This window comes from Equus przewalskii, chromosome 1 (genome assembly GCF_037783145.1).
Source record: "Equus przewalskii isolate Varuska chromosome 1, EquPr2, whole genome shotgun sequence".
NCBI classification, from domain to species: domain Eukaryota; kingdom Metazoa; phylum Chordata; class Mammalia; order Perissodactyla; family Equidae; genus Equus; species Equus przewalskii.
In genome coordinates this window covers 19,109,153-19,122,453 of record NC_091831.1, presented here as the reverse complement: position 1 = coordinate 19,122,453, position 13,301 = coordinate 19,109,153, and the positions used below count along the sequence as shown (strand labels likewise).

Sequence of the window (13,301 nt, the reverse complement as noted above, 5' to 3'; positions counted from 1 at the left end):
AGTGTGTGAAACGTTGACTCATAGCCCACTTGTCTTTATTTGCTGGGATTGGGGAATTTAATTTGTTTTCACGCACACACACACACACACGCACTCCCATTACTTTTCCCTAGGCCATTATTTATAGGGGACTTGGAGATATTTAAATTATTGTTTGGAAATGGGATGGGCTTTTAAATTCCATTTCTTTCTGGTTAGTAACATCACAATAATGAAGGAAATACAGATGTACTATTTTCCAGGCATTCTAGTGTATAGTTGCAGATATAAGATTATCCTAGAATTAGAGATTTTAAAAGATTTATATTGTATAGTGCCTTTCCTGCCACAATATTAAAGACCCCCATATACTCTTGTTTTAATTGTAATCTGGTGAGTTTTGCAGATTATACAGCTCTGTAGCAGTCTTTCCTTCAGTTTAGTGGTCTTATTTGAATGACTATATATGGAATAATATACCAGTTTGGATCCGTTTGTGAATATTAATAGAGTACTTCCACAATGCAGAGTTTTCTTTCATTATTGGCACTTGAAAAACTTCTAATTTACATTAAACTTTGCAAGTTCAAGAACTTTACACAACTTTGGTTTGCAGATTTTAGCAAATAGGTTTCCATTAGGGGGCTCTCGAGGTTTGAGATGATCAGCCTTGATACCAATAATGCTTCGAAGCCTTTACTTTCCAACGTTCATCTTGCTCTCTCCCTTTTTGTTTTGTTTTATAGAAAAGGTCACGGATCGCCTACAGTGACGAAGTACGGAATGAGCTCCTAGGGGATGATGGGAATTCCTCAGAGAACCAGGTAGAATGCTAATCAGGAAGGCCCGGTGGGTGGCTGGAGGGTGAAGGAGGTCACTGGCACACTGGGCTCTCAAGCTGCTCCTTAACAGTATTAGCAGCAACTCATGTGGAAGCGATACTGTTTAATGCAAAGCTGGAGTCTTAATCAACTTCAAAATGTTTCTTGGAGATCTTACATTTAACCCTTTACCTTGTGATCACTGTCTGCTATCTTAAAAAAAATCTTTTCTTCTCTTTTCTTTATTATTTAGTACTTAAGGAGTAACTTGAAACACACTGTTTGCAGACAAAGCCAAGGTCTTCACCTCAAACACATGTAAAAGGAATAAAAAAGTACATAATGCAGCTTTGATAATAATGCAGTATAATTAAATCAACACTTGCAGCAAAACAAATGAAAGTAGAGCTTTCAAAATTCAACAGGGCAGCTCCGTCTCCTATTGTGCAGCTTCTTAAAAATACATTCACCAAAATGCAAATTGTAAGCACCAGTGTGGAACTTGGATACTCATATAGAGGTCCTGCCTCTGTCAAATAATAATAATAATATTAATAATAATACTAGGAGAAGTCTTTTTGCAGTTTAAGATCTGCACAGGCAAAAAACAAGATCGAATTTCTTCTTAAAAGGGTCGTACAACTTGGCTGTCAGTTCTCATTGGCTCACACAATAGTGTCATGAGTTTAATTACTTATCCCACTTCTTTCTTTGAATTAATGCTACAGACTTCATTAATTCATAATGAAAAGATAATATATCTGACTTTAAAAAATGTTTCAAGAACCTCAGTGTAGAGATGACTCTAAAAATGTCTCAAACAATTAGTGACCGATTCTCTGACACTTTACAAAAACAAATGATAGGTAACTTCAGAAACAAGACCTGAAGGTGTTTATTAATTTTACTTCAACAAGTATCGTAAAGATCTCTACTCTGCCTAAATAAAAAGGAACATAAATCATTCAGTGAGTAAACCAAAATTTTAATGATAGTGAAACAATGTATCAATACACATTATGAACATTGCATAATTGTATTTACCATTTCAAGTAGATTATATTATAGGTCTATATATGCCGAAACTGTATTACTCTCTATGATAATGCAAATATTATAAACAGAGATGTTGCTTATGTGATTAAGGCTTCCATCCACCCATCCCAAAAAAGGGAGAAGAATCACTGGGCTGATTATGTTTGTTTTTGGAAAGATCTCACCTCCTCCACTATTTGGATGTTGTCAGCTTGAGTTCAGACATGTTAACACATTAAGATTTGACTTGGGATTCCAGCTTCCCTGACTGAAATGTGAGAATAGCTGAGGGAAACAATATAAGGAGCACATCAAACATAAAAGGATGATGTGATAAAGGGGTTTTACTCATACTAGATTAAATAATGTGGGGATGAGAGAAAAAAATGCTTTTTTGCTATTTTAAGTGAGATTTAGATTGCTCATACCTCTTGAGTGAATGAATCATAATTTTATTTCCTATCTTTGCTGCAAAAAAGCATTACTTTTTTGCAAAAAAAAGTGAATGCATAGCTCCCATGTCAATTCTTTAAAAAGCCATAGATCTTTCCCTCATTTGAAACTACTGCCTAATATAGAGGAACTAGGAAGGAGGTGTTCCTGTCTAGCTCAGACTCCTTTATTGTAATGGATGTTGTAGTCCTGTCACAGGGATCCTTTTTTTCTTTAAGCATGTTCACTTCTCTTAATGGACATTTTCTGTGCCTCAAACATTTGCCTTATGCACATATACGTATGATTTTTTTATGCCTAAAGAAAAATATTCCACAAAAATAGATTGAGTTCATATATTCTGAATTTTTCAAATTATCTTCCTGTCACTTTAAAGTGATTACGCAGAGATTTCCCCTGGACTTGTATAAATCAAACTTACAAATTCTGAAAGTGCTTGGAGAACCTGAAGTTTGGTTGTAAGGAGCTGTCACTTCAATAAATAGAGTTTGATAAATTATAGTCATGAGACTGTGTAACTGTTAGATTATTACTTACACGAACTTTTCAGTCTAAAATTTGAATTAGGTTTGAAAGTTCAAAGGGACCACAGTTAACTTTTTGGATATTTTGTTACCAAATGTAGCAAAATTTCCCTATCACAATGAAGTCATTAAATTTTGTTTTGAGGCTCTTTATCATATAATAGGAATCAAAATCCCTCCAATCACAACACATCCCTAACCAGGAATGGTCACTTGAGAATAACTCTTTATTCTGCATCAGTGTTCATCCAGATGATGGAATCAAAACAAGATGCCCTTTTTTATAAAGACAGAAAAGATTTTAAGTTGGCTCTTCATGTTAATTTTTGTAGCTCAATGACTGAGAAGATAGTTTTTTCTGGGTAGGATTACCTATAATTTATATAAGAAAATATTTTCTGCCCACAAATGTTTATTTTCAAGTTAATTATTGATAAATTGATTTTCAGAACTTCTTGGCTGTGTAATATTTATGATAAATTTTTAATATATACAGAGAAAACTTGGAGATAAACAAAATGACAAAAATAGCAATATTTGTTTCATTGTAATTGGGATATATCTCAATTTCCAAAAATTGTAGATCAGAAGAGGAAAATCATAAAGAATTCATAGCAATGGTTACAGATAGGTAAAATAAACTAAGTGCTGACTAGTTATTTTCGATGCAGTATATACATCCTCCCTATAATGGCTTCTTTGAGGAGATTTAGACAAATGTGAATGCCATAGCTATTATTTCTCATTCTGGTTATTTACAGTGCATTTTTTGAGGCATCTAAAACCTACCTGTTTATCCACATAGTTATAATCTGCCAATTAACTATAAAGTATATTAATTTACTCATATATATAAACATTTCTGCCATGATTAGAAATGTCAAGATTTCAGAAATTAAGGATTTTTCAAATGCATCTTTATTGTCCCTCATACAGTACACAATTTCATTTAATTCCAGATTAACTACTTTGTATAAATTCATTTCTGATTCTTATCCATTTCATACACTCAAGTATAGCTCATCTCTGATTTACAAAGAGGGGACAGAATTACCTACCTTGCACATTTGAGTATTGTTGGGTCATTATCTGTTGTCTTAGGTATTATCATTCTATTCTTTTAAAATATCCTATTTTCCATTTCATATGGCAACATTTTAATTTTTGAGAGTTGTTTTTGAAATATAGTGATGCTATATTTAGAGTGTATTTAGAGTGAAAACTTTAACAGTCGTTAACTTGATTTAGTTTCATGAAAACCATTCTCAGAAAAGGAAAAAAACATAGAATTAAATCCCCTTCATATTGGAGTATGATAATGGACCAAATAAAATGTTCCAAGCTCTGCTTTTGAACCCTAATAGTCTCTCAGTTTTCAGATGCAAAATTACATTGATCAGTGAATAAATTTGAGTAAATCCTAAATAGAAGGTTTAAAATATACATCAAGAGTAGGATATTTCTAAACGTGCCGAAATTTTTGTGGTAAGGCAATATTCAGTAGATATGATTGCTTAATTTTTTAATATGAGGTTCTCTTTAAGTTCCGATTTGGGCTTGCTGTGCATAAAGTGTGTCAAACTTCAGCTCCAGACCAGGGGGTGAAGTCGGTCAATTTAATTCCCCAAGATCTAAAGAAGGTCGGTATCATTTCATATAGCCCTGGCAGAGCAGATCATTACCAGGCACAAATCTGTTCGTTACGTGCTGAGGGTTTATAGCAAAATAAATAGACTGTCATCATAAGTTCAGAAAATTGTATGTTCGACCCACGATAATGTGTAAAGGGCGTTTAATAGAGTTCAGCATTTATTCGTTATCTGTATGCGGGCAGAGACGGCAGTCGCGTTATCAGCTTTAAAAAAAATTCGGTAGTTCTGGGGGTCACATGACGCACCTCACACATGGAGGCGCGCGCGCATGAACCCTCACATGCTCTGCAGTGCAGTTTGATTTTAGTCACAGCAGAAGGCTTAGCCACAAGAGATTCCACTGGTTCAAACCAGCGTAAACCAGATTTTTTCAGCCCACAAAGGAACAGATTACCTCTTGTATCAAATTCTGCATTGGGGAAAAAAAAATCTTTGTTTCAAAAAAGATGTTGATTATCATAACTCAACATGGAGGCATGGCACACTTTCATGTCGCCCATGATGGAGCTAGAAACTCGATAAAATACGAAATCACTACTTTCAACCTAGTCTAAGCATTGTTAATTTTCAAAAATAAACCATCTTTTGTTTACTTGAATGAAAACTCTCGGCCTAACTTAAAAAAAAAAAAGATAAAGATTAAAAACCCTCCCATTACCTAGCTTAGCTACAAATCCGGTGTAGAGCTTGAATGCAGCCATGCAGCACAAACAAGATAGAACGTTTTTTGTTTGGAACCTATTGAAAAAACAAATGGGTAGCATTTTTAAACACTCATTGATTATGGCAGGGTGGCATGCCCCAAATGGTCTCTATTGCTGAGGAGTAGTTTTAAACTTTGGCCCCTTAAGTATCATAGTCAACTGAAGAAGGGTGCCCCCAGAAAGAAAAGATAGCTGTGCGATCAATTCCCAGATCGTCTCTTTCTGAGAATTAATGTTTGCCTTTTTCTCCCATGATGTTCGGATAGCAAAGAGACAGATTCCGATATATGATAGACCAGGTATTTTAGTTTAAAATTTTACTTCTTCTGGGGAAGAATAGTAACTTTTCACATGAAATGATGAGATGCTTTATTCATACCCATTGGAGGATTGCTGAGAGAGTGTGTATTAATTAAAAATAATGACAACTTCTTGTATATTTTGAAAAGATGATATTCAAAGTTTCATTTTCACTAAATGCAGTGAGACATTATGTAATAGATTCTGTACTCTTTTTGTAAAAGATTCATAACAATTTTGAAATCTCATTCTTTTGTTCTTGAAATAGTTTTCATATAACAAATGAAATGACAGAATAAGCTGGAATGCATACTGCCTTCCTTGAATTGGAGACAAAAAAAGCATTAAGCATTGAGAAATCCGGGCTATAGTAAACATGATACTTTTAGAGAGATTTAAGTGAGCAATTCATGGCACGTTTCTCCCAAAGCAGTACTTTAATTTATTGGCCTGCATATGTCAAGTGTTATAACAGATGTGCTAGATATTTGGATGTTTAAAATTATCAGTTGTAGATCTGAATTGCTGAGGATGCAAATTTCAGACCCAGAATGTGGTTTACAGTCTCTTACACCATAGGTTTCAGTTTCTATCATTGCAGAAACTATGGCAGTCATCTCAGGTATACAATGATGTTTGTGGTTTAGAATACTGTCAAACACACATGGACACCCACACACGGAGTGAACCAGATATATGATTATATCCATTGTCTAGTTTTTAAAGAGTTAAGCAACTTGTTTTATCTGTTATATTTGAGGCAAATAGAAAAATGTTTTACAGAGGAGAATTAAAATGTTATCATAGGAGAATTTACTAACAAGTAAAGAGCAGTTTTGGGTTTCTCTTTAGTGAGAACAGACTGCAGTACAAATGAAGTAAGAGAGCTCATTGCTTTGAGATGGCCCAGATTTACAAAAGAAAGAAAATTGAAAAATGAAGAAACTTCAAAAATTGAAATAGAAACACCATGTGACTGCGGTAGCCTCTTAAGCAAAACAAAACCTAGAAGTTAACTCTGATATATACAGTATTTCTAAGGATAGTGAAATATTTTCTGATACTATGTCCTGAATACTGTCAATCCTGGCATGCTTTATTTTCAATTAAAATAATGTTACCTCCAAATGCAATCCTATTACTAGAGTGGGGATAAGTATGTCGTTAACTAACACAGTAGTTTGTTGTTTTAAATACTTATTGGGACAAACGCATGAACTATTAATCATTTTCATTTGTAGGTAAAGTCTGATATCAGTTGTCAAGACTCAAAATAGAGAAACATCCTGAAGACTTGTATATACAAAACCTCTTCAGTGGTACCTTCTTAGAAGAGAGAACAGTAAACTTGTTTTCTTTCTTTATAATATAGACTTCTATGAAGTCGTTCCCCTTTATTTCATGATGGTGTCTTAGATGTACTTTAAAAGAGAATTTCACACTATTCTCTTTGTTTAATGTGACAGTGTGAGAAAGTGATCTTTATTCGTTCAAAAAACTCCGCATGTAGTCTATGTTTAGGTTCTTTTAATGTGTTTGTCTGTGATTTTTAAATGCTAAACATGTAAACAGATAAATTGTCAATGTTAATTCTGTATCCTGTCACACAACTGATCTTTCTTTCCTGCCATTTCTTTCCTTTTTATCTTTTTTTTTGGTGCATTCATGTTGCAGTTGATAAAATTACGTGAAGAGGTGAGTACTTCCTAGCTTGCTTTTTTTTTTTTAATTCTGCTTTTCCCTATAAAATTGAGTTTCTTAATCTGAAGTCAGATCTTTGGGTTCATTTTTCCAGGAAAATCTACACGTAGCAAAAATATTGATTGTATTGCTCAGAAATGTTCTCTGCTGACTATCTTTTTAAAAACAAGTATATCCTAATCATACTTACCACATGATCAGCGTCATTTGTGGGCATCAGAAGAAAATTCATATTTTAAAGGCCAAGACAGGGAGGAAAAATAAAGGACTATCTTAAAACTATACCCAAGTGTGGTTTTAATGTAGACTAACTTCAGATTCATTTTATTCGTATTGGTTTCTCAAAGTCAATATGATTTCAAAATCTTTTTCTGACATTACTTTACTGAAAACTGTTTTTAAATAAACTCCTTTCCCTCACCCAGAATTCTTGGGTTCAGCATAAGATACCATGAATCTATTATCTTTTGGGGGAAACACACATATGGTATAAATGCCCCACTAGTCTGTGTACACAGATACCTAAGAAGAGCCAAAGCTCTCGTCATTGTTAAACACTTTCCTTTTTGTAGGAAATAGCACCCAAGTGAGTTCTCATTTTTCTAAGTTTGCTAGTCTGTTTTATAACACAGCTCTGGACTTTTTTGTGGCCCAGCAAATATTTACAGCAGTGTTTATAATTTTATCCCCATATCAATGAGGAATGTTGAAAGATTCTGTATTTTTTTTAATAAAGCCAGACATATCAAATATGCTTTGATACTCTCTTCAGAGATAGAGTATTACATTTTTTATTTAGTGAGGTTGAGTTTTGTTATTTTTATATTATGGAATAAAATAATGACCCATATTGCAATTTTAAAATTGTCTAATTGCTTATAATAGAGCACTGTGAATTGTTTTTGAGTTTAGCTTGACTGCACTGATTGAGATTTTCATAGCAGTTTTTTTATCAGTATGTCATCATTCTCTAGGTCATGTGAATGCTAATTTAGAGGTTTATAGTAGTGGTTTTCAACAACTCTTCTGATTTAAGATGCATTAGTGATGTCTTCTCTTAGTAAAAGTAATAATGATGTGTAAAATGAAGGGCAAAAATACACAGAAGCCTCACCCTCCAACCTTTTTGTGTTTCTTTTCTTCCCTACATCTAAGCAGATGTATGTACTGAATGAATATAAACAATTACAGTTTTGATGTATAAAATTATTCTTGAAGTGGGTGATACATCAACATAATTTTTCTGCAGGACAGAATGTCTGCTTGTATGTGTTTGTAGATGCTCATGCTTAGAGAAGAATCTGAATTTTCAAATGTTAGTGGAACTAACAATAGGCTTGAAAACCTCTGTATGAAGAAACGGCATGAAGCTCTTGCCCCTGAACTTAGGAATGAATATAATTAATAAAATCTTGTGTCTGATTACATTCAGCAATTTTGACAGAAGATTTATTTGTGTTAAGCTGAATTGTGTAGACTTAGGAATCTTAATTCTAAAAGCTGAAAACATCACATCTGCATTTCTTTTAAAATATGTTTTATCATCATTTTGTGGCTTAATTCTTTTGTTGTGTCTATAGCAAGAGTTTCATCAGTTATGCTTCTGGAATACATGTTACTGTAACCTGTAATGGGATTGTACTTGGAAGAATTAGATCATTCAACTAATAGAATAATATACTCTGAAATATTCTTTTAACAGCCTTTGATATGGATGTAGCATTGGTATTTATAGAATGGGTTACTGTGATGACACTGCATTGGTATATGGTTTGTTCAGAAGAGATTGTGTCTCAGCCTGGATTCTAATAGTAGTCGAACAGGGAATGTACCCCAGATTTCTCCCTTCTACCTAGTCTAAGAAGACAGGCACTCATCTGCTTCAAAATAGGATGTTTTGTTGTGTTTGGAGACAAAGCATGCCCCATCCCTTCCTTGTGATGTGCTTTTCGGGCTCGGTTCTCGGAGCAGGGCATGCTTGGAGGCAGGCTGGTAGAGCACAGGGAGCTGAACTGGTGTTGGCTGTGCCGAGCTCTCCGTTTGAATCCTGCATCTCCAGCTCTCCACATTGCACAGCTCCTCACACGAATTGAGCTCTGTCTGAAGCTCCTGCACAGCTTCACTTACCTGCTTTGAAAAGGGCTGAGAAGAGGGTGAGAGAATGAGTTTGGGATGGAGTGTGGGGGCAAGTTGAAAGCATCAGCTGCTACTGTAGTGTATTTCCTTTCATTTTCAGAGACCAGGGCAATGCACAACTAAGGGAACAATGTAAATAGCACAGCTGTTACAAGAACTTGATTTTAGCTTGACTTAAGCGAAGAGGTTCCAAAATACAAAGTGGGGTCCCGCTGGAAAGCTGCTGGTAAACTGATAGTCCTCTTGTGTGCAGATTTACTCTGATAAAATTGAACTGTCCTGAAGAAGAGTTACTTCCAGTAGTTCAGAATATGCATTCTTTTAAAAAAGTTCTTTTAGAAATTTTGCTCCCCATTGTAGCCATACACTGAATAATCTGATTTGGCTCCCTTTGATAGAATCCCCAGAATCATTCTACATTTAAATGCTTTGTGTTCTACATTACATATTATCGTATAATAGACTGTCCATTTCCAGTATTGATCTTTGATTTTTTCTTAATCTATAGTAGCTAAATGTTTTCTTTTAATTTAGAGATTCTATATAATACGAAAATGAACTAAAAATCTTTGTTCTCTTATTCTGGATTAAAATTCAGATTTACTCTTGATTTCACAAATCTGATATCTTTTTAGATAATCACCAGTTTGAAATTAAGTCCTTTGTTAAGGTAGAAAACAATATTCAGAGAAAGGAAGAGCAATTCCTACTCCCAAAACCTGCTTGTAGGGAGAATTAGGAGTAAGAAAGCTATTTTTGACGTGCTGAGTAAAGTGTTTAATTTTATTTAAAAATAGTCATTAATGCCAAACACACAGAGCTCCCCTTAGTTTTCTTTTTTTCAATTACAGCCTTTAGTGATTTTGCATTTTCATGATATAAGCTTTTCTTCCTTCCTCCCTTTTATTTATTTAGTTTAGTGGGGTTTTTTTTTTTGCAGAGGGAGGGGCAATTTTTCCCTTAATTTCTCCACTGTATATTAGACAGCTCTATTAATTATTATAGACTGTTGTTGCAGCTTTCCTGACCTTCACATCAGGGCCTATCTCTCTGTTCTAAATGCATTGTTTTAATGATTCTCCCCCCTACCACCGCCCTTCCCCCCCAAAAAAATTTCAAGGAAAGCTTTGATGTGGCTTTAGCTGCCTCCAACGTCTGGCCGCATCTTAGATGTGTCACCTATGCCGGGAGGGAATAAGGAAATCACGTTTTGAATGGTAATGATAACATACTAATCACTTCCTTTCTTTGAAGATGGAAGCGAGATATTCTGTCAGCATCCCTGGCTGCTAGAGCTTGGAGGCACTGGTCTAGGTGTATTAGCTTAAGTGTGCATGTCAATACAGCTTGCATCTCCAAGATCCGTGGGGGCTCATTAGAGCAAGGTAGATCGTTTCGACTCGACAGCCACTCAGATAATATGTGTGGCACCTCCTTTTTTATTATTATTAGAAAGCATTGCTTCAATTTTAAATGACATCTGTCAACAACACAAAGTTGTATGAGTTGTGGTTGCATTTTTCTTTCTTTTTGACCAGATACCAAAACTCATTTGAGGGGGAAAGGTACTAATTTATACAAATATATGTATGCATGTACACACACCCAAATATACAGATATGCATATTTATATGCTTTTAAGTATTCTGACGTATGTGTGTCTATACACACATGTTCACATGTTACCCCTTCACAGCCATGATTACCTTATAAATCTGTTTGTCAATCTGAATCAATCCAGTATATGATCATTATAGTTAAAAGAAAAAAAAACCCAGGCTCAATGTAGAAAAGAAAGTTTAGAAGCTGAGATTTGGGGGAAAATCCTCTAATTTCCCCATCAAATATAATATAAAAGAGTATATAACTATTATAATATTAGTTCACCATCTAAAACACTGCATGTCAAAAGTTCACACTTCAGTTTAGTGCCATATATTGGGAATAAACCCACAATTTTGTACATCTGTGTGCATGGAGATACACGTGTCTCTTGTTTCTTGGTAGTTGCCTCGAGTTGTCTTAAAACCAGAACTGCTGTTTAGTATTGTTTTAGCAGCATATGTTGTTCTATATGGCACCTTGCTGTACATCCAAAATTGAGGGACATTCTCTTAAAAATAAAGCGCCTATTTAAAAATTACTATCTGCAGGAATCAGAGGAACAAATAAGGCTTTTAAACGATAGCATTTTGTAAAACATAAATACAAAATAAGGATCATAGATCTATGCAAGTATCTCTTACGTCTACCTCTGCTGAAAAAGGAAAGAACCAGTTGGCTCTGGTCTTCATGCATTTCTCGGTGTTTTGGAGTAAGATTCATTGTGGCCACATACAACATGAGTGCACCTTTTAAAACACAAAAGTGGATGGTCCATACACAATAGATTGATTAGAAATCTGTCTATTTGAAGTGGTTCTCATAATGGAAGATTTGCTAAAAATTATCTATAGTGGGTTGTGACTCCCTTCCCCACCCCCCCCCCACCCCCCAGAAATGTTAGGGCATACAAAAGCGTTATTTTTTTTTAAGGCAAAAAAAGAACATTGTAGACGACCGTCTGATTTTTTTCCCTTTTTCTTTTTCAGAGGGCACATCTGCTCGATAACACAGAGAGGCTGGAAAGGTCATCTCGGAGACTAGAGGCTGGATACCAAATAGCAGTGGAAACCGGTAAGAATTCTGAGAGTGAGCAAATTGTCTTGCTTATGCACAGCAGTCTTCACAACACATGACATTTCAGGGAAACTTCAAAGGAGGAGCAGAGACAGCAGCCCGAGATGTGGTTTACATATTGGGGAGACAATTGGGAGCTTATTTGCGCTTATCTTTTTTCAAGTTAAAAGGCATGACATCTACTGAAAACAGTTCCTGAGGTTTAAAAGTATACATCTGAAAAGAGATGGAATACTTTGTCTAAATTCTACATTTGTCTTAATATGCAGTTACATGTTGTCAGTTTACCCACCCGCAATGATTGCTAGCACACAGCGCCGTCTCCAGTTGTTTGCTCCTTTACGTGTATTCACATGTGTAAAAATTAATGTTTTAATCAGTCTAAATGATGTGAAGGAGGGGCAAAGAAGTCACGCTACCTAGTTTACCTTGCCTATTTGTCCTGGTATTGAAAATGGTTCCTAATGATCCTGTGTTGTTGTTTTTTTTAAATCCTGAACAGAACCTATAGTCAGATATGGAAAAAAAACAGTCACGGTATACAGCAAGGCTAATGTTCACGATAATCTTATTAGCACTAGTAAATGTTGTCCAAACTTTTGGTTTGAATTAACACTAGTTATTAATTTTAGAAAGCACAGCCCTAATTTGACTTCTAAGACTCATCTACTTAAAATAGACAGGCTTTTTCATTATAAATGTTTCATGCAATGGCTGTTTATTTTTACGTAGAAAATAAGAGTCCATTAACCCCTTTGTAGTCATTAGTTTCTTATTATTTAAGTATCTTTTTTGTTTTGTTTTGCGAAGTATTGATTGTACAGAATCTATTTTACGTATTTTGGATAGTTCTTGCCTAGTATGTAAACCACAAAAATATGTGGTTAACAATATTTCCATCGACTTTTTAAAATTTAGTGTCACAAAAATGTTTATTTTGCAAGAGCAGGTATAATGAAAAGGATTCCAACTAATTTCTTTTGTGACTGGCCAGTGTTTTTTCTTGCCCTGGTCTCATGGCTGTCCTATATTGGCTTGCTTATGTGATGAATTGTAAGAAACTGAATAGGAAGAGCGCAAATGGCATTGGCATTAGAGTGATGGTGAGAAAACTAAAGAAGACCATAAACCCTCCAGGGTTTTTAATAGTATGGGCAGCCCTTCTTTCAGAGGTTATTGGTAGATTGGCCTTCTGCTCTGATGGAATAAAAGCCATTTTCCATTTGTTCTTATTATCATTCTTATTGCCCTTTGAAGAATGTGACTAATGGAAAGAGCGCTGAACATGAGGTCAAAGGACCAGGCTCAAGTTCTGGC

At 34.9% G+C, this 13,301-nt stretch overlaps 1 protein-coding gene across 6 annotated transcripts in view; it reads left to right on the top strand.

The window, feature by feature from the left end:
- VTI1A (vesicle transport through interaction with t-SNAREs 1A) overlaps positions 1–13,301 on the top strand; it is a 344,315-nt gene that overhangs the window by 76,462 nt on the left and 254,552 nt on the right. For 3 of the 6 annotated variants that reach the window (XM_008539667.2, XM_008539684.2, XM_070632681.1), the window contains exons 4-6: positions 726–803; positions 7,143–7,163; positions 11,897–11,981. In XM_008539667.2, the coding sequence (XP_008537889.1) occupies positions 726–803; positions 7,143–7,163; positions 11,897–11,981 (184 nt within the window). The remainder of the gene's footprint in view (positions 1–725; positions 804–7,142; positions 7,164–11,896; positions 11,982–13,301) is intronic. The other 3 variants (XM_008539676.2, XM_008539690.2, XM_070632691.1) reach the window with 1 other exon arrangement.